Here is a 20,768-nt window from a genome sequence, read left to right on the forward strand (position 1 = left end):
TTCACAAAATTTCAAAAATTGGACTTTTCCTCAATCCACAAACTTTTCTTCATAAAACATGGCAAAAACCTCTTATGCAAGGAAATTTAGAAAAAACTCTTCGTAATAATACACTACGCTTGGTTTGTGTAATCAAGACTCGCTCCAAATGTTTTCATTAACCTTTGACGTCTATGAAGTAGTTTTTGGTTTAAAAACCTGATAGAAATTTGAAACAAAGCAGAATTCTGAAAATTAACAACTCGAGACACAGCCAGCAGACAGTCCGAAAAGAGTGTATGAAAGCAAAGAAACGGAAATTTTTTTTGAAAACTTGTTTTCTGAAGAAAAAAATATATGGCCATTGTTCCGTTGAAAAAACAACATCGATTTTGAACCTGTAACACATTCACATTTTTTGCCCCATAAGATTGAACTGAAAAAAAACAACATTTCAAAATTCAAAAACGAGATATGGCCTTGAGGATCTAGTAATCTCAGGAGTACTTCAAGACTGACACTTTTTTGATAAAATTAACCCAATTTGAGAAAACTTGAACAATAGGAAAATTTTCATTTCGCTGAGAAAAATGAAAAAAAAATCCACATTCGAAACTAGATGTCAATGACATTTTTTGTGAGCTTTAATTTTTTTTCTGAAAAACAAACTGAAAAAGCCATCACGACCTATTTAATAGTCTTCACTACGTTCAAGGGCTCTTAAAAATAATCCGTAAAATATTGTTAATTAAAAAGTCGAAATTGGTCTGAATAAAAACGATCCCATCCTTAACATTCACATGACATTGACTTATTGCAAATTGTATGCAGAAATTACTGCGCTTCGCAAAAACTAGCCAGAACACGGCAAAAAGCAGCTCTATAAAGGGCGATAAAAAAAGTAGATAAGAGCCTCGATAAGTAAAAATTCCGCAACGTCCAGGAATCGTGCTGCGACCTTGACACGCTACAGATCGTGATTATGGCAATAGTGCAATCAAATAAGTGAAAACTATTAATGAACACTTTTATTTGCGAATTGAGTTAAAAAGACGTTCGTACCAATACACTAACGGTTACAAGCTAACTAGTGAAAAAAAAACTAAAACACCCGAGTACAAAGTTCCTCCCCATTTTCAATGGTCTGAACTATAAATTTGAGATATAGCAAAAAAAAAAGATTTTTTCAAGTGAATATTTTTAAATTTCACCAATTTTCAATTTCCGAAAACAAAAAGCGAGCTTCAGAAAAATGAAGCCTTATACCACCAAATTATATTATCGAGCAAGACAAAATCAAAAAAAATGAACAAAAAATGACACGAATTAGAAAAGAAAGCACTGCGTTCATCATCACTTAAAGATTACCTCCACAAAAACTACGACTACATAAAACTCGACACTAGTTTTTAAGCGTTTGCCTGAATTTTGTTAAAGCCTTGAATGTTTTTAAGGCCTCGGTTTAAATTGCCTTGAATAACTCACACCTTTTTCAGTTTACAGATCATTACGAAAAAATACGAGATGAGAAGGTTGGACAGCAACTAATTAGAGCGACATAATTACCTTTGGCGGCTAGCATGGCAGCCTCCACTTGCTGCTTGACCTGATTGATGGCCTGTTCTGTGGCCTCCATCTTCGCATCCTCCACCATCTTCTGCTTCGCCTCCACAAACTTACTCCTCATCAATTTGTTCACGTCCAACACCTGAAACAATTTCATCATACAGATTTTGTTCAAACATGAGACAAAAGATAACATTTCAACGATACAAACTAGTGCTCATTTCTTCAAAATTCAAAATGAAGAAACTTGTTTTTATAAAAAAAATAAAACTTTCGGTAAATTCTATTACTACTACTTTTAAGGTAATTGGACAAACTTACCATCCGTTTTTTTAATGAGGATTCAATTCTTTTTAATAGACCATAGGTATAATGGGTACAAAATCCCAATGAACTAATTACAACTAACATAAGCTCCGTATTTTTTGGCCAGCATGTAGCTCAGAGTGGTCTTGCCACTCAAGGGCGGACCCACCACTGAGAAGCGACAGGGTGGACGGGGCTGAGGGGGAAGAAGGAATTGGCGGGGGTTCTTCAGGAACTTCTTCATCGCCTCCTCGGATGAAAGGAAAAACATCTTGTCCAGGAAGCTGAAATGAAGAAGACTAATTTTGAATGACAATTTCGCAAAATTAATGACAGAAAATATAGGACTACAAAAAATGAGGCAATTCGTTACTAGGTACCCTGGGGGGGATAGTTAAAGAGATCTAAAAAATATGCAAGAAGTCATAATATTGCGACCACATATGATTGACGGGATACCAAAAGAACTAATTATTAAACAATTGTCCCATCATTTTATGAAAATCTGAAAAACGCTAAAATAATCATTGCAAAACTATTTCCTGAAGATTTTAAGGCGCATAAATTTAAGCTAGGGACCTATCTATATTTCAGGAAACCAGCTACCATAACTATCAATATTGTACCCAATAATGCAATAACTTTTTTCATACAATAACTTTTTTCATACAATAACTTTTTTCATACAATAACTATCAATATTGTACCCAATAATGTAATAACTTTTTTCATACAACAACTTTTTTCTTGCAATAGCTATCAATATTGTACCAAATATTGTAATAACTTTTATTCATACAATAATTAAGCAAGCAAGAATTCAGCAAGTTGATCTATTTATTTTGAACAAGTACTCATTATTTTTGTGAAGAAATGGACTACTTACGATACTCCGAAGTCTGGTTTTCCCCACTGGATGTTGCCCTCCCTCAGAGCCACTGGACAGAAGCGACCCCATCTAGATCGACGCCACCTACAGAAAAAAAATACACAGTTGATTCAATTACACTCCGATTTCTTTCGACTGATGCAACCGATTTTGAGTCTTTTGGCCATCTTTGAATATCAATTTTGAGACAAGGAGTATCACTTTCTCACATCTGCTCCACAACCGCTTGTAATGTACTTACACTAGCCACCAAAACAAAACAGCAAATGTTCCAGCAAAAAAAAACTATTTGAATGTTCTGGATTTCAATCTCAGACCTGATGATTAGGAGCGTCACTCACGTCCTCGCATCTGCGACACAGACATTTTGAATTAAGCTAGTGGCCCAGCTAACGCTGAATGTATTTGTTTTAATTTTTTAAATCATATATTGTAGTGATACGGAAATGTGTAATTTACAAAACTTCAAAAAATGGACTTTACTCAATACCCTAGTAACTTCACTGCTTAAGTAGGAGATAAGCTGCTTATTTAAGGAAAAAACCCTTACTCGCTCTTTCAATTGAATTATTTTTCTCAGATTTGATTGAATAGTTTCCGAAAAAAGTGAAAAAGATTCCAAAAAACAACCAATAAACCAAAAATTTGACTTTTCCTAAATCCACAAACTTTTCTTATATAAACATGGCAAAAGCCTATTATGCAAGGAAGATTGGACAAAAAATTCTTCCTAATAAAACACTACGCTTGGTTTGTGCAACCATGACTCGCCCCGAACGTTTTCATTAACCCTTAGCGTCTATGAAGTAGTTTTTGGTTTAAAAAACTGATGGAACTTTGAAATAAAGAAGAATTCTGGAAATTAACATCTTGAAACACAGCCCGCAGACAGTCCGAAAAGAGTCTACGAACGCAAAGAAACGGAATATTTTTTTATACTTGTTAGCTGAAGAAAAAAATATATGGCCATTATTCCGCTGAGATATTCGAAAAATATCATCGATTTTGAACCTGTAACACGTTCACATTTTTTGCCCCATCAGACTGAATTAAAAAAAAATCATTTCAAACTTCAAAAACACATAAGCCTTTGAAGCTCTAAGATTTTCAGGAGTACTTCAAGACTGACACTTTTTTGATAAATTTAACCCAGTTTGAGAAAACTTAATCAATAGGAAAACTTTCATTCCGCTGAGAAAATGAAAACTAAAATCCACATTCGAAACTAGAAGTCGATGACGTTTTTTGTGAGCTTTAATTTTTTTTGCCAGATAGTAATGAAGTTTTCTTACCTTTCGGGAAACAGAAATAATTTCAAATCAGAAAAAAAAATCAAAAAACACTGAGAAAAATCAAATTTGAGCGGGAGCAAAAATCAAAATTTTTTGGAAAAAAAACATCATCACGACATACATAAGAGTCTTCAATACGTTCACTTTTAAACTACGCTTCGCTCGAGAAAACAAGCCGTTGCAGCAGCCATCTTCAGTATACAAATTAAAAAGTTTATTCGAATTTTTTCCAAAAAAATTCAAAACAACTAACAATTAAAAATAACAAAACTGCTCGTATTGTTTCGACTGCATTTTAATTTCTATGGAGTAGTTTCAATCAAAATCAATGATAAATTGAAAAAAAAACGAACAATTTCAGCTTTTTTGGAATTTTTTGTTTGAAAGTCATCCCCTCACACGCTTTATAAAGTACAAAGTGATATATTTTTGCAAAAAGCAAAAAAGTGAACGGACCGAGATGACATGCTTCAATCCAACTTGGAACAATTTCTAAGACAGAATAAATCCTAGCTAACGCGTTAATAAAATAAAATATATCGTGCGTTAATTGTCCCAAATTGGCAATCTTTAAACCCCCATAATTTTACGAAAAAATTATCACAAGTGAAATACCTTTTTGAATTTGAGCGCAGGACAGCAATACCTTTCGAATGATATAGAAAAATTTGTAAAAAATTGCAAGATAAAAAGTCGAAGCCGTCAGGAGAAAAAAAAACCCCGCAAGGAAAAATATTCAGTCATGTTCTCCGAAAATAGTCGGAACAATAATAACAATACTGTTTTCAGCCTTTCAATTAAAAAATAGTGTCTCTGAGAAATGAAAAACTGCAACAAAAAAGCATTATTATGGGGTGAATTATACAAAACCCTGAGAAAGTTCGATTTTATGTAGAGGGTGGAATCCCTCAAACGCGAAGGACCGAATGCGCGAAAATAAAAATCAGCTAATCAGATTTCAGTAATCTAAAAGTTGGAAAGAAAGCGTGATAATCTAAAAGAAAGTAAACATTTCCAGGGACTTAATATTGATATTGGCCGAATATAAAAACGGTAGAAAAATGCAAAATTTTCAAATTGTCACTGACCGCCGCCGAAGTGGAACAAATTTAACATTTGAAGGGTTTCGTTATGAAAGAAGCAAAATATTGCTTCATTTAATTCAATTTAATTGAATGGCAATAAATTTTTCTTCAAAATTGACTCTCGGCTAATTTTTTTGGGTCCTTCGCCCACGATTTTTTTGCCCATTCGGTCCTTCGCGCGTGGGATTAGCCCCCTATGTAGAACTATGAATGGAAAAACATGTATATACTTTCAAATGCAAGCAAAGTACCTCCATCTGGGCCCTGGATGATTGACAGGTGCCATCTGTCGGAACAGTTCGTCAGAGTCCATTTCCTCAGGTAGTTCCTCCTCCTCCGATCCATGCAGTCTCATAGGCACGATGGCAGGTCGGAACGACAGCATCGTCAGCTTCAGCATGATTTGCTTAAAGAAAAAAGAAAAGATGTTAGGCAGCGTTGTTTTGTTTCCAGTTTTGGAAAAAGTAAGGAAAAAAATGGATCTGAAATTTCGAAAAAAAAAGGACCATGGTTTAGAAAAAAGCGTTAAAATATTGTTGTTTGCATTATTATATCATCAATGGAGCTTGTAAGGAACATTTTAACCACGAGTTCGTTTTTAGTTATTTCTCACCCTGAAAACTGTCTTTTCATTAAGAATGCCATTGATCTCGATCAGATTCTGAGGCTCGTGATCGGACATGAGATCTTCAATCGGAGTGAGCAGTTCGTCTTTGAACTTAGTAATACTGGCAGAGACATTCTCTGGAAAATCTTCTGGTCGAGTGACCAGTCTCTGGACCACTTCTTCTTCAAGATCCCCAGAGTCTTCGTCAAAGGCAGTGTACTGAAATAGGAGTACACATCATAGAAACTTTTCGTCAAAATTAAATTTTTACAGGGTTGAATGATTTGAAGTATTCGGGTAAAAAGCGTAACTAATCGGTTTTGGAAACAAAAGTATGACAAAAGTTGAATCTAAGAGTAAGCTCCGTCCTTGGTTATCTTATAAGAATTATCAAACACATTTGTTTACAGTAAACTTGATCTAAGTCTTAAAACATAACGTCTTTGTAAACACTTCCTTCTAAAATAAGAAAAATTTAAGGAGCAAGTCATAATGCAAAAAAAACTGGATTCTGGCTGGCTGAAAAAGATTTCCTTTAATCAACAGATGAATCCTTCCTTTAGTTTGATTTTTAGCGGGATGATAGTTCACTCGGTTCAACACAATTCTTCATTGGCTGTAATAGCCGAATGTTGCAATGTTCAAAGTTAAGTGTTTTTTTTTCAGTATTTTTCACGCAATAAAATCATTTAAAAAGTACAAGAACTTTTTGAGCAATAAGGCAATTCAAATTCTTCCTGAGTGCTAGAAAAAAAATTAAAATTGCATGACAAATTTTGCGCAAGACTCAGATTCGATCCCCTTCTTTTTGTCTGGCAACTATTATTTATTAACTGACAGATGTTTACCTCATCTTCCTCATCAACAGGTCCCTGCTCTTCCTCTTCCTCTTCGTTTCCTTCCTCTTCTTCTGCTCCTTCGTCTGCCTCTTCCAGGGAGTCCTTCTTCTTCCCGTCTCCCTTCTCAGGCGCATATTTGTCCTAATAGATAAACAAGGATAGCCGGTTGCTATGCAAGTACTGCAGAATAATCCAACCCGTAAAAAAATCGAGAGGAGGCTGAATTAATTAATGAGCGCTAAAAACTAAAAACCAGTCAAAAATTGATAAATTAATGAAAAGACCCAAAAAGAATTAGACTGGAAGTTAAGAATGATAAATTTTTAGTTTTTTAACCAATATTTTCTCGGAACTGAGACGATTTTTCAACTTTTTTCAGAATCTAAGTAACGGCCAAAAAGACTTCCATATGAAACGCCACTTGCCCCCTCCCCCCAGTACAATTTTTCTTTGAGGTAGTCAAAATCGGCCTGAAAAAAAAATAGGCCTTTTTTGTGCTGATTATGCATTGGACAAAAACAAATTCACCTTTGGGTAAGATATGTTGGTCATGGGGTCGACTTTGATGCCACTCCTGCGACTGACCAGATCCATGTCTGGAATGCGCAGATTGATGATCACATCTGGCTTCAGCGTCAAGTTCTTCAACATGCTCATCTGTTCCCCAAATGACATGTACTCTTCGCTCAGACAGGGAAATCCATCCAGGATGTAACCTAAACAAAGCTAGGATATATTGGTAATCTCTAGCTAAGAAAACACGGTTGAATTATTTCAATCGAACTGACATATCTATCTTTTAACACCATTAGGGTTATCTACTCGACAATGTTCAGTCAAGGTCATAAGTATAATGCAAAAATGGATCTAGCTGATATTTTGGCATAAGCTACGAGTAAGCATACATGGAACATAAATATAGTATACTTCAATCCTTTTTTGCCACAGACAAATACTTGCGGTAAAACAGATACGGTTATTCGTATAAAAAGAGATGAGTTGCATTGGTAAAAGACAATCATGCAATTTAAACATTTGCTTCGCTTTGGAGACCTCCGCAAGAATTGGTTTCATACATCAGACGCAGGACGGTTCGAAATATCGTCTTGGTTTCGTGAATTATAGCATTGAATATGTCAGTTGCTTATTGTTTGGTGTGCACAGGCAAGCTTCTATTTAGATAAAAATCATGGACTAAAATGATTGAAAAAACTGGAAGGTGACCCTCACGTAGCACATTTTTCGCCCTAAAAAACTTAAAAATGACAAATTTTTGGTCCTAATTATAAAAAAACACAAATATGAACATTCAAGTGTTTTCAATTAAAATGAATAGACTTTTATGTTTTAAATAACTTTTTCGGATTTCTTAAAGGTCGTTCAGATTATCTTATTTCTACTCTTTTTCAATATCACCTATCAAAGTCAAAGCCACAAACCATAGTGTTCGCATTCTGGTGATTTGAGACGCTCTTCAATTATTTGAATAACCAACTCGTCATTGACCACTTCGCCTCTCTGCAGAATTTGTTGAGCCTGAAATAATTCCAAAACTTTTCTTAAAAATACTATTTCACAGAATAACAATCTGACACGGCAATAGCAAAAAATGGAAACTAAGAACACAACTTTCATGCCAAAACTTAGTAAAACGGCTTTAAACGGCTCTAGTAAACACACCTTAACTCCAAGAGTTGAGTTTTGTTGGATGGCTTGCTCCAAGCAGTCTGTAGGAGTAATAAGCTGGCATCTCCAAAAATTGGCTAACTTCCGTGCCACTGATGTCTTACCAGACCCAGGTTTTCCGAGTACCAAAAAGCAGGTTGGCTTTGCAAGCAGTACTTTGAGGTCCGCCTGAAACATTTCCAGCCGTAAAATTACAAAATAATGGTCCTCCGATCTTCCTGTAAGGTCATAAGTGAAAAGTTCTTAACATAAAATATGTAAGACAGAAGCAAACTGGAGTTTCACACTTTTGCGGTACATTACAAACAAACTAGCCGACAAAAACAGAGACAAAAGCCCCTCAACAGAAAAATAACATCAGAAAATTCGAAAAAACTAGATCTATTAAAATGTTGATAGGTTTGTCAAGAAAACAGAATGTCAAAAAAGCATCGGAAGAAAACCATTCGAAACTTATTCATAAACACAAAGGCGAAGCTGAACTTTGCATGACCAAGCGAGAAAACGGTAGAAAGTAGTCCTGAAAGGGTTAAGAAGTGAAAAAAAGAGGTAAAGTAAAAGTAATAAAAATTTTGACATCTGCCGGAATCGAACCCTTAGACTTCGAGATTAAGAGTCTCACGTTCTAGCGTCTGTCCCATGGGCGCTTGATAAGCATCAAACACCACCCACCAATAAACTAGATACAGAATTATAATGCTTATGTAACAAAAAAAAACAGATATAATGCTAATGCAGCAAAATAACCCAATTATAATGCTATTGCTGCAAAAGTGCTATCAAATAAGCACAATTATTTGCGACGTGGGTTAAAAGTGAACTTCGCAGTATGACAAAACGAACGCTCTGCTTGTGTAAAAAAGACTTATAATAAATTATGTTTTACCCCTCAAAAAATCCCATTCCCCCTCATAACAAACAAAAAAAATAATTCATCAAACGAGGCAACATTAGACTACTAAGTCAATATAATAAGGGTGGAACCTATAAAGCCAAAAAAAAAACTAAAAATAAACAAAAAAAAAAATGAAAGTTTAACAAGGATAGACGGTTACTAAAATACAAGAAAGGTTTTTTCTACAATTTAAAAACCGTCGACAGTCAAAATAAATCAGCAATTATTTGAAAAACAGTTTTTGCCGAACAAAAACTAGAAAAACAAAAAAAAATGTTAAAAAAAATTGCCGAATTCTGCGTAGAAAAAGAAAAAAAAGAAAAAACGAAAGCACACCCGAATACAAAGTTCTTCTCCATTTTCAATAGTCGGAACAATAAATCGAGTCGGTAAATTTACAACCAGCAAAAAAATTCGAAAGGTAACAAAGTAAACCAACTAGGTCATCATCGAAAGGGTCTATGGTCTCGAATTCTTTTTCTGTTTGTTCGGTTCCAAATTTTGTTTTCGTGCTTAGGCGAACATATGCTTTGTCAATATCCTCAGTATCGTCCGTGTCACTAAATTCAAACTCAGAGCTGCTTTCTAACAGTTCAGGTTCAGCCTCTATTGCATTCGTTTCATTGTCCATTTCGGCTTCATCTTCGTTTTCTGGATCCTCGACCAAATCTTCCTCTCTTTCATTAAGTTCATGGTCTTCGCTACTTTCCATTCTAATATTTGAAAAAAAATTAAGTAAGAAATTGCCAACAATTTGAAATTGAGAAGGTTTTTTTTTTGGTGATCCTGAGATAGATAGGACGAGATTACAGTAGGACGATAACCAGAACTTTTGGTATCATTCAGGATATCGAACTTTCATTAGACAACAAAAAATTGCCTATTTTTTTCTTAGGGGGATGTGAAAACAACTCTGAGTCCAAGATAATTGCTCGCCTTTGCTTTCCTCAAAAACTGCGCCTACTTGTTTTTTAAGACCAATCAAAGGACAAAATTTAATCTGCAGGTTCAAGCAATTCCATCCAGCAAAGGCGAGGAATTATATTGGACTCAGGGTTCTTTTCAGTTCCCCTTGATCAAAAAAATCGACAGTTTTTTGTTGTCTAATGAAAGTTTGATATCCTGACTGATACTAAAAATACTCATTTTTATTTTTTGTAGTTCCGAGTCGCATTCATTAAGGCCCTTTTAATTGTTGTTCGGGCTGCAATTGAAAAATTTCAAAAAAGTAATTGTAGTGTCGAGAAAACTGGCTTTAAATTTTTGGTTTTTTAATCCTCTGATTTGGATCAAGGAGAAGTGTATCGGAAGATAGTAAGGTCGAATGAACTCTCCAAAAGAACACTTTCAAATGCGTTCTATCGACATTGAGACATGCCTTTTCTAAGTAAATCAGAATGCCAGAAACTACCATGGTAACTGAATTTACAACACAATTCCTTCATCATTTCACCCAGTCAAAAAAGCATTGGAATTTTATAGATACAGGAAAAGTAAATTTTAATTTGAAGGAAAGTAAAAAGTTAAGATTGAAGAGATTCAGATGTTTGGGAGCTAATCCAACCAGATAAAAAAAATATAACCTGCCAGCAAAGATGAGGACCTGCCAGCAAAGGGTTTTCCTTAAAAATCTGTAGATACCAGACCGGTTTACTCGACATAGAAAAAACCAAAAAAAAAACGCTGTCATGTAAAATGAATTTTTTTACCCTAGATATGTTCAACAAGATCCTAAGACTTCTTTTAGTTTTTTTTATAATTTTTTTAAAACTGAGTGCAGAGCATCGACGAGCTAACATTCCTTGTTGAGTTCCTTCTGCCTTTAATTTTATATGTATTTTGTACATTCAAATGCATGTTTATTGTCTTGCTAGCTATAACGATAGCTTCAGTGCATTTGTCAGTGCTTTGGAAATTATTATGAGCTCCTTTGTATAATTAATGTACATAGGCATCGGAAATTAATTATTGACTTTAGAAACAAGAGATGATTTATCTCAAGTCTCGTAATTAAAAAAACTTAAGCCCTTTAAAAAAATTAAAAGTTGACATCGTGACTTCTGACTGTAGTTTGAAAAAAAAACATCTGTTTTTTGTTTTAATCAAATTTTATAAACAGTTTTTTGAACGCACGAGTCAAATTAAGCATGAATCAACAACATGACTGCTTGTATATCAGGGGAAAGCCCTGAATATTCCGACAGTCCCTTAATTTATATCGAATAGTTTTTGGGAAATTAAAATATTGAAAACCTATACATTTTGGACAATACCAATGTTTAAAATTTTGAGTCGTACGAAATTAATACGACCAAATAGCTAGCCGCAATTCAAATTGGAACGGATTTTGTTGTGTGCGATAATTCCCACGCATAATTAATTCGAATTACGCTCTCAGCATTATGAATAAAGTCTTCAAAGCGCGCATAATTTAGTCCAAAACATGGCAATTTTTAAAAACCCAAATTTTTACAATAAATGATCGGTGGTAGAAGAACTTTTTGTATTTGAACTCAGGAAGTTGATATCTTCAATGGGGTATAAAATAAAAATGTTTGTTGAAAATTATTATTTCGATAGGCGAAAATTGACTGAATAAAAAAACCACACCGAGCATGAATATTCCGTTTTCTTCGAAAGTCGGAAAAATAATTGCTAGAGCCACACTTTCGTTAAAACTATGAGGTTCTGAAAGAAACGGAGACAAACTTGCTTTAATTGCAACTGAATCTACATAAGAATCAACAAAGCAAATTCCAATCCTTAAAAGTATTCCTTCAATCTCGAGACAAAATTGTGAATCATTGGAAATTCTAGCAGCGCTTCAGAAATATTGACAAAATAACCTGCAAAACATTGGTTTTCCCTGTAACGATTGAAAACCAGCTATTAAGTTAAGACCATTAGTGGCAAAGTTATGAACAAACGGAGGTTCGGATAAATCTAGAGATCAAATTTTTCAAATCTCAATTTACGAGCTAGAATTTCAGAGAAATGATGAAAACCGCCATGATTGGAAAATTTTGAGGACAAGAACACAACAGTTGAATGGGACACGTGAGACAGTCGATTGATGGATTACAAAAAAGAAGCTGGGAATCAAGTCAATCAGAAAAAAATAAGTCTGGCAGCAAAAGTCAGTAAATGCCAGCAAAGGGTTTTTCTTGAAATTCTGTACAAACCAGACCGGTTTCCTCGACACACAGAGAAAACCAAATAAACGTTATGTCGTGAAATATGTAATTTTATATGATCAGCAAGATCCTTAAATATATTTTATTTTTTTTTTCCCTGCCTCAATATGATCAGCAAGATCCTAAAATATATTTTATATTTTTTCCCTGCCTCAATATGATCAGCAAGATCCTAAGATTTGTTTTATACTTCTCTCTCCGCCTCAACTGAGGGCACAGCATCGACGATCTAAGGCTTCTTGTTGAGTACCTTTTGCCATTAAATTTATATAAATTTTTTGAACATTCAAATGAATGTTTTATGTCTTGCTAGCTTCAACGATAGCTTCGAAGTTCAAACTCAAAACTCGAATCCGCCGCAGAGAGCCGTCCCGTTTCTGTCTATTAATTTCACTTAAAGACGTTTTTGCCGGACCACTCAAAAAAGAAATGTCATTCTGAGCCCGCCAGATTTTCAGAGTTCTTGCTCAGCTTCGGCTCTGCCATCAACAAGATTAAAGTTTTGGAGTTCTCGGATAATGGCACTTGTTAACTCGTAAGTCAATGTACAGAACTTATACCTTACACAAGAACACTCGTGGAATACACATTCACAATTTGAAAATGAATAAAATAATAAAAAAGGCAAATCAAGTTCGCACAGCTAGCGCTCAAGCCTCCCTCCTTTTGTAGTAATTACTATTACCAGAAATTGAAGCAACTGTAGAGTTTTTTTTAAACAAAAGAGCTCAGAAGTGATGATTTGTTTATTCAAGGTATGAAATTATAGGTAATTCCACTTTGAGACAGCGAAATTTGTTAAATTAGTTAACTTGTTTCTAGGCTAACGAATCAATAAGAATGAGAAATTTTTTATAACATGTCGAGCTTTTTTTGAATGACATTCTAAAACGAATAATCTTAAGAGAAAAAACAGTGACTAAAAAATTTGCTGCTGTTTCGTCTGCTTGGTTGTTATAGTAGGTCAATATCGAATTTCGAAATCATGACCGTATCGATTTATCGATATTCTTCGATATTTTACTTGAAATATCGAATAACGATTTTTTCTCAAAAATGAAATGAACTAGTTTTTGTTGCCACCAATACAGAAAAACCTGACAACCTAGTAAGATGCGATAATTTCTATTAACATAAATCTGTACCAACAGAAAAAATGCTTTCATTCCAAAAAATTAAATTGAAATGTCGTGAATTTTTGCAAACTTTTCTTTTGCCAAAGTCGAAATTTCACACAAAAAAGTATCAAATTAATAGAAAATATCGAAATCTTTCACATTTTTATGGAAAACTCATTATTACCGTGTCAAAAAATGAATATCGATATTTATATCGAAAATTGCATTTGAAAATATCTTTATTTGTGTCAAAAATCGATGGATCGAATAAAAATATCGATAGTTTTTGCATTCCCTGACTGGGAGTGCGGTCTGTATCTTAACAACCGAGTGTTCAATCTCGTCAATAAGCAGACAATGTGCAATTCCCCCGGATTATTGGACCCGCCGACACAAACAAAAATGGTCGTTAAGGATGTTGGCATCAAATTCGTTATGAAAAGTAGGGTCGGAATATTCTAGAATTTTGAATTTTTTATTTTTCGGTTTTAACCGGAATATTTCTCAGATATAGAAAAAAGCCAATTCGATATAAACCTTTTTAAACCAGCAAAGCGAAAAGAAATGTTTATCTATGACACTCCTCATGGCGCATATTTTGTGAAAACGTTGAAGTCAGTGGAGTGTAGTACGATGCCATTTATGACATGCAGTGAGATGAGGTGACGTGGATAAAATTTAATTTCTGATGCGAATTGCGAGTTGATTATAGAACAATGGATCACCACTTGAAGATAACCCGGAGTTATGATTTCAATGGTGTTATTGAGGGGATTGTCCGCGGAGCACGCGCCATCACCTGGATTGGCACATGTAACATTCGCCCGGAAGATACATATCGACGGAAAATAAAACTAAGTCCTAAGACGACTGGCTAACGTCTAAACAGAGCTTTACATGCATTTCACCGTCTCTACCAAGCCAGTACTTTCGGTGGTCTTTCTAACATCGGGTCGACAAAAAACGTTACTGCTTTCGGCTTCGGTCAAAACACTCAAATTAACTTAATTACATGCAGAAATAGTGAGCTCATGGCTGGGTCTCAGTATCCCCAGACCACGAGGTCACTCCTAAAAACAGGGCTACTACTACTTATTGAATTGTTATTGTTTTTGTTCAGTAGATAAAAATCATCATCTCCATCGAAGATGGATCAACCCTTTCCCCCAACTCCTAGCTTCTCATCTTAGTAAAATGAATTCAGATGTTAATTAAATTCAAATCAGGACATGACAGGGAAGCTAAAAGTTCATATAAGTCGATAAAAGTTTCAGTCCCGAAACCCCTCCGGATTCTCGAATCCACTGAATCAAGCACGTTAAGCTTGATTTCTCTGTAGCCCGGAAGGCTGGTTTCCACCCCTCACTGTTGTTAGCAACTGCTTTGCAACTATTGTAGCGACACAATAGTTGCAATTTGGAGCGGTCTCTGCTATTTCTGCTATTCTCTGATTCTGATTCTCATTTTTCTCGTTGTTGTCGTCGTCGCAACTATCTGTGTTGTGTTTTTCTTCGACTTTCTGCCAAAATGGCCGTTTCTGACGTTTCTCAGAAATATGACGTCATAATTCGAGTTTTTAAAATTTCAAAATACCAGAATATTCTAGTCTTCACCGTTTTGCCAATCGTTCCAATAACGCTCTTATTCCTTCAAAATCGCCAATTCGGAAGGTTCACTGCTAAAATTTCGAATATGCTGAATCTGCATTTTGATCCATTCTGGTCGAATGTCACATACTCCCCGGACAGTCCGGTCAATGTCCTCATTGAATCTCGCAATGTTCGTAAAATAGGTACAGTGTCATCGAACAGAATTTACAAAATGCACGAAATTACTTTTATCCACGTCATATCGACTCACTGCAGAATATAAATGGCATCATACTACATCACTATAGCCTTCAAATTCTTTCATTAATCTGCACATTGAGGATATGACCTAGGATAAAAACAAATTTTCCGACTTCCAATGTCAATGTCCTGATTAAAAACTTTTTCTCCTAGATTTAAAAGGTGTTGGTTTGCAGGACAGTCCTGCCAACCAACAAGCTAAAATTATCCTACTATGCTTCTTCCCTTCGGAAATCTCGCTTGTTATTGTCCTGAATATTAAAACTAAAAAACTCTGTGGTTAGAAAGAACAATGAAACAATCTCCCTCTTCGAGAGATTAACCAAGCCTTTCATGTCACCACTAAGCGATCAGTTCTCCTAGCTGATTAAAAACAGTCATGCAGGCTGGAATATTTAAATATACTCCTTCACTCAAGCCTTTCTAAATAAATAGTAAGTAAGTGTGTCTGAAGCCATTTAACTAAAATAAAATTGCAAATTTATAAACGTAACAACTTCAAAACTCAACTAATGTTTCAGTTTTGAATTACAACTTGGTTGCTTGGGTTCTCACTTGAGTTTTTTTACACACATAAAACAATTCTGAGTTTTAACTTTCTCTTCATCACTCCTTTGTTTTCTTCTTTGTTCGTCGTTTAGAAGTTCTAAAACTTCTAAATTCTTCTAATTTTGTCTCTTTTTTCATCTCGTTTTTCGGCCATTCGTCAATGTTTCATCTCTTCCTCCTGTGATACTGACTCTGCACTCTCAGTTTCTGTATCCTGCAACACGTCGTTAGCTATCCTGACACTGTTGGAAGCCGTCCTACAACACTTCTGCTCTTCTACCCTCTGTTTGCAACAAGGTAGGGGATCCACGTTAGATTCTCTGTTCCTGCAGAAGCTGTTGTGGAGACACAACGTCACATTTCTCTCCAAATCTTCCTTCAACATCTCTGTCTTCTCCTTTCCACTACGTTCACTTGTCCTGGATATTCTTTTCACAGCGGTGGTCACTGCATTCCGATGAGTCACGAGAGCTCGCTTAAAAGCTCCTGCTCCAATGTCCAGCTGATATTCACTGTACACTCTGCCGTGCTTCGACATATGCTTTTTAGCATATTCGTACAACCATGCAGTCTTGTTAGCTCTGAACCATGGCATCAATCGTTCTCTTGCTCATATCTTCTTCACTTCCATCGGAATGTTTAGAATTTTGCACATTGTCTCAAAATGATCTAAATCTTTTAGACAATCCAATTTCCGCAACTGTTCTCTCGTTGGCGCTTCCTGTCTATTATTTTCTCTCACATGAGCTTCCAGCCATCGTATCGCCATCATAACTCCCACTATCACTATTGTTATGGGCTGTGACGAGTCTGGTAAACCCATGGAGAGCAGCTATCCAGAGTCCCAGATCAACATCAGATTACTACGCTTGGGATACCACCAGGTCTGCAGCAAGCAGTGGCAAGGAAACTCGTCATGTGTCAACATGATGCTCCTCCAATTACGTTTTCCCGAAGCTTCCAGTAATGGTTCCACTTCCATCAGCACTCGGTGGACTTCATCATTCTCGTCTACTGTATTGTAATCTGTGACAGTTGATCCTCTCTGTTTCTGTCTCTCAAAGTCACTGAAGTTCCCGCTCACGTATCCCATTAACTTCTTTCCTAGTATTGATTCCAACTCTTCCTTGGTTCTCTCTGGAACTGCTGAGAACATCTTACATAGCAAATCGTAAGATTTCTCGGACATTCTTGCCAGTCTCACACACTTCGGCACTGAGAAGGCTTGATCCACGATCGTTCTCGTACTCTTTACATCCACGGCTACGAAATGTACCGGGTATCTGCTCTTGCACATTGGAGCCAATGTCGAACCCACCAAATATCGTGCTCCCGATGGTCTACAATAAATCTCACTGTATCTGATGTTCATTTCCGTCTCGATCGCTTCCCTCCATTTTCCTATGTACTTCCGCTCAGTCTGCAGAACTCCTGGGAATACTTCTACACTGATGACTGTGACCATCTCATGTTTCTGTTCTAGATTCAATAGTGACTCTAAAGAACCAAACATGCTGTAGAATCCTAGTGCAGTCACTAGATTCACCTCGGTTCCTCCATGGCAATCCGCTATCAGTTCCGTTTCCGTTGTTGCTTTCATCACGACGTTTCCAAACAATACCGTCAAATGCTTGTGTTGTTTCTCTAGGGTCTTCACACAGTCCAGACCTCCACAAACGTAACCCTCCAGTCCACAGATTTCCGCCAGACAGCTACCAGGTTTGACCCAGTCTTCTGGTCGCCAGCCAGGCAACTCCACTTTATCTTCTCCGTTGCTCCTGGAGGCCGTTATCATCACATTATATATTATGTTAAGGTCACGCAGGTTACACTCTGCATTCAGTTCCCTCTGCACGTCTTGTGTCGCCCGTAATATCGAGTCAGCGTGGGGACTAGGACACCATGATGGCCTCATCAATTCCCACACTGCCATCAAGCTCGTTCTCAGTAATTCATCTAAGAATCCCAACCCAAACTCCACTCTTTTGTCGGATTTTGGTACGGAAGGTGCAGTCACCTCTTCTTCCAAGACCAGTCCCAATTTAGCCTGCGGATTATTAACGCTCTTAATCGTTACAATTCTCGACGTCCAAAATCTTAGTAACACTGCCTGTTCGTAATCGAAGAAGCAATCGCATATGTCTTCACTCAGGAAAGGGTTGTACGCTATCCCTATGATTCCGGATACGTAGCTGTACGACTTCTTCTTGATCGGTCCACAGTATTCACTGGATTTTGGCAGTGCCCCCATAGATTTTTAGTGAGTCTCAGCTCCTTGTTTGAAAATCTCCTGATTTCATCTATCTTTCTCATGGGCTCTAACTCCTCGGGTTCTTTCATATTCACCCTCATCGGTTTGCTTTGCTGCATATCTAGCAGTGCTAATAAGAGTAAGGCTTTCGCTCGCTCATCGCCTTCCCTCAGCATCTTAACACAAGTGTTCAATGCAGGTACTGAAATCTGCTCTATCATGAATCGAATGAAACAGAGAGCGTCTCTCCGCTTCGCACACGCTACTGCTGCTCCCTCTTGGACTATCAGATCCCTCAGGTTCGTCATAAGGGAAACCTTCTCTTCTTTTGACCTCTTCCTTTCTTCTGAATCATACTCTTCGCGAGTTAGTCCCATCATGCACCAGGCAAACCTCAGTTGTAACTCTGTTCTTACGTAAGGTACTGCCACGAGAGCGTGTATGCTTGGTGTAGTCCTCATCTCTTCTTCGAAGTACCTTAATACCACTGCTTTCCATGGAAGGCTCACCAACTGCTCCATCGTTTCTGCCTGTATCTCAGACGACGCTAAAGTCCCGTACGCCTTCTGCTTGAGGGTGGTGCCTTGCAACATTGTCTCTAGATAACCCTCCATGGCACTTTTGTCTTCCAGAGCCATCACGTACCCTCTAGCCGAGTTTCGGTATTCCAACATTTCCATGTATCCACCTGCAGGTTCATCTATCGACATAGGCTCCGATACTGTCAGTCGGTTGTATTCTACTGGTACTAGTTGCCCTGCGACATTTCCCTTTCCGTGATTCATGGGAGATGGCTTAAAGTCTTTCATTGTGCTCTCCCCACATTGGCTGAGTATTTCCATTTCTAAGATTGCTCCAGTCAGAGTGCGGTCACTCCTTTTGGATTTATAACCTGTTGACTTTATTCCCGCCATGAGAATGGGTGGCACCATCGCTATATCAGTCAACATTTTATCTGTGCCAGGCAATTGATAATCACTTTGTCCCAAATCCATGACCTCCTCAACTCGTTTCCTTTTTGCTGAGTTAACAGCTTTCATCGATATCTCCGAATCCACCTTCGTCTTTCCGACTCTCCTCGGTATCACTCTGCTGCCTAACTTCATTTTCATCGCATTGATCTTATCAATCACCAATTTTGATCGCATCGTCCCTCTCCTGGTTCTTGACAGATACACCACCTCTCCTTTATCGTCCTGCGGTGTCATCTTGATGGGAGAATTCGCTTCACTTTCATCAGTGGCCGAGTCGATCAACAACTCACTCAGTCTCCCTTCACACTGATCAAGCTTGTCAAGGACTTCCCTCATCAAGGGTTAGTTGAGACCCGTTTTCAGAATGGACTGGGTCCCATAGCTCTGAACCACTGTCCAGACTTCTTCCATGAACGCCACTCTGTCCAATTTGCATCCCGTCGTACCTTCGTGGTCTCGGTGATGTACTTCCCATTCTTCATATGCTGCCATCAACAGGACTTCCGTGGGGCGGTCCCCACGGTTGTCATGGCCCAAGATGTTGATCAGGGCGGTCAGCAACATGACTACCTCTGGGTCCTCCAGAGCGAAGTCTCGATCGATCAGCCGACGATAGATCGCATCTATCATCGGTCCTTCATATGCCTCTGCCAGGTCCATCAATTCATCCAAGTTGAAATTCTCCATACTGTTCTTCAGATTTGATTTGATTCGATTCGATTCCAAGGTTCTGACTCAAGTGAGTAATTAAATGATCAATCAGGATCTAGAAAAGAAGTCACAAATATCACACTTTTCAGTTTCACCTTAACATATATTGTTAAAATTTGCTTAAAAACAGTTCAGATAAAAAGATATTTATCCTAAAATTTATTAAAATCAATCGGTCTCTAAAATTTTGGAATTCGACCTAAGATTGGACAGTCCAAACTTTGGATCTATTCCTAAGATCATCTTTCAGTTGTTCATGGTCACTAACCCCTTCTTGCCCACAATCTTAATAACCTAACACATAACCTAATATAACACACATATCGCACATTACATACAACTTAGTCTTTAGCCTAACACCCTCTCGCACGTCACTCAGCCTATACTTAAGCAATATTTCTTATGTAAATATACTTGTATCTTAGTATCAGAGAATATCACGTGTACAAGCGCGTACAATTCCCGAGGATGCAGTCGTCCTCTGTTTGGATCGTACACTGGAAGCGAGAACTCCTTCACGTCCATCTCCACGAGGAAGTCCCTCAGCCTCGTCAAGGACAAGACTAGGTCCTCTGGGTCCACGTGCTGCTTCTCCGTCGCCCTCGTTACCAAGAAGCATAGGTATTTTCCCGGTATCTGCGACGCCGCCGGAGGTAAGGCCGCTACGCCCCCTATCCCTGGTCTTTGCTTCCAAAGGAATTCCACGTTTTTGTATTCTCTCTTAAAATCTGCCGCTAACTCTGTCCTAAAACTCATGTCTGCTGTGATTGCTATCGCACATGAGTAGTATATGTTGGATCAGTTCAAGGAGGGTGCCTGCTGACCCCCATGTATTAACATAGGCTATAGAGTATCCGGTCCGCAGGCTATGTATTAAGATAGGTTATAGATTTTCCAATGTATTAGGATAGGGAATAGGTTTCCCAATGTCTTAAGATACGAGGTTTCAGATGGTAAGTTTCAGAAAAGTTTTTGGC

The 20,768-nt window shown here is 37.3% G+C and overlaps 1 protein-coding gene across 1 annotated transcript in view; it reads right to left on the reverse strand.

Moving 5' to 3' along the window:
* Positions 1-20,768, reverse strand: part of LOC134853297 (adenylate kinase 9-like) — a 570,635-nt gene that overhangs the window by 57,539 nt on the left and 492,328 nt on the right. Inside the window, exons 2-11 of the mRNA XM_063869270.1 lie at positions 9,584-9,864; positions 8,244-8,417; positions 8,003-8,099; positions 7,092-7,279; positions 6,573-6,704; positions 5,731-5,943; positions 5,369-5,523; positions 2,738-2,824; positions 1,955-2,135; positions 1,546-1,687 (exon numbers count right to left, since the gene is read on the reverse strand). Of these exons, the coding sequence (XP_063725340.1) occupies positions 1,546-1,687; positions 1,955-2,135; positions 2,738-2,824; positions 5,369-5,523; positions 5,731-5,943; positions 6,573-6,704; positions 7,092-7,279; positions 8,003-8,099; positions 8,244-8,417; positions 9,584-9,856 (1,642 nt within the window). The 5' untranslated portion in view covers positions 9,857-9,864. The remainder of the gene's footprint in view (positions 1-1,545; positions 1,688-1,954; positions 2,136-2,737; positions 2,825-5,368; positions 5,524-5,730; positions 5,944-6,572; positions 6,705-7,091; positions 7,280-8,002; positions 8,100-8,243; positions 8,418-9,583; positions 9,865-20,768) is intronic.

The sequence above is a fragment of the Symsagittifera roscoffensis genome, chromosome 8 (assembly GCF_963678635.1).
Source record: "Symsagittifera roscoffensis chromosome 8, txSymRosc1.1, whole genome shotgun sequence".
NCBI lineage: Eukaryota > Metazoa > Xenacoelomorpha > Acoela > Convolutidae > Symsagittifera > Symsagittifera roscoffensis.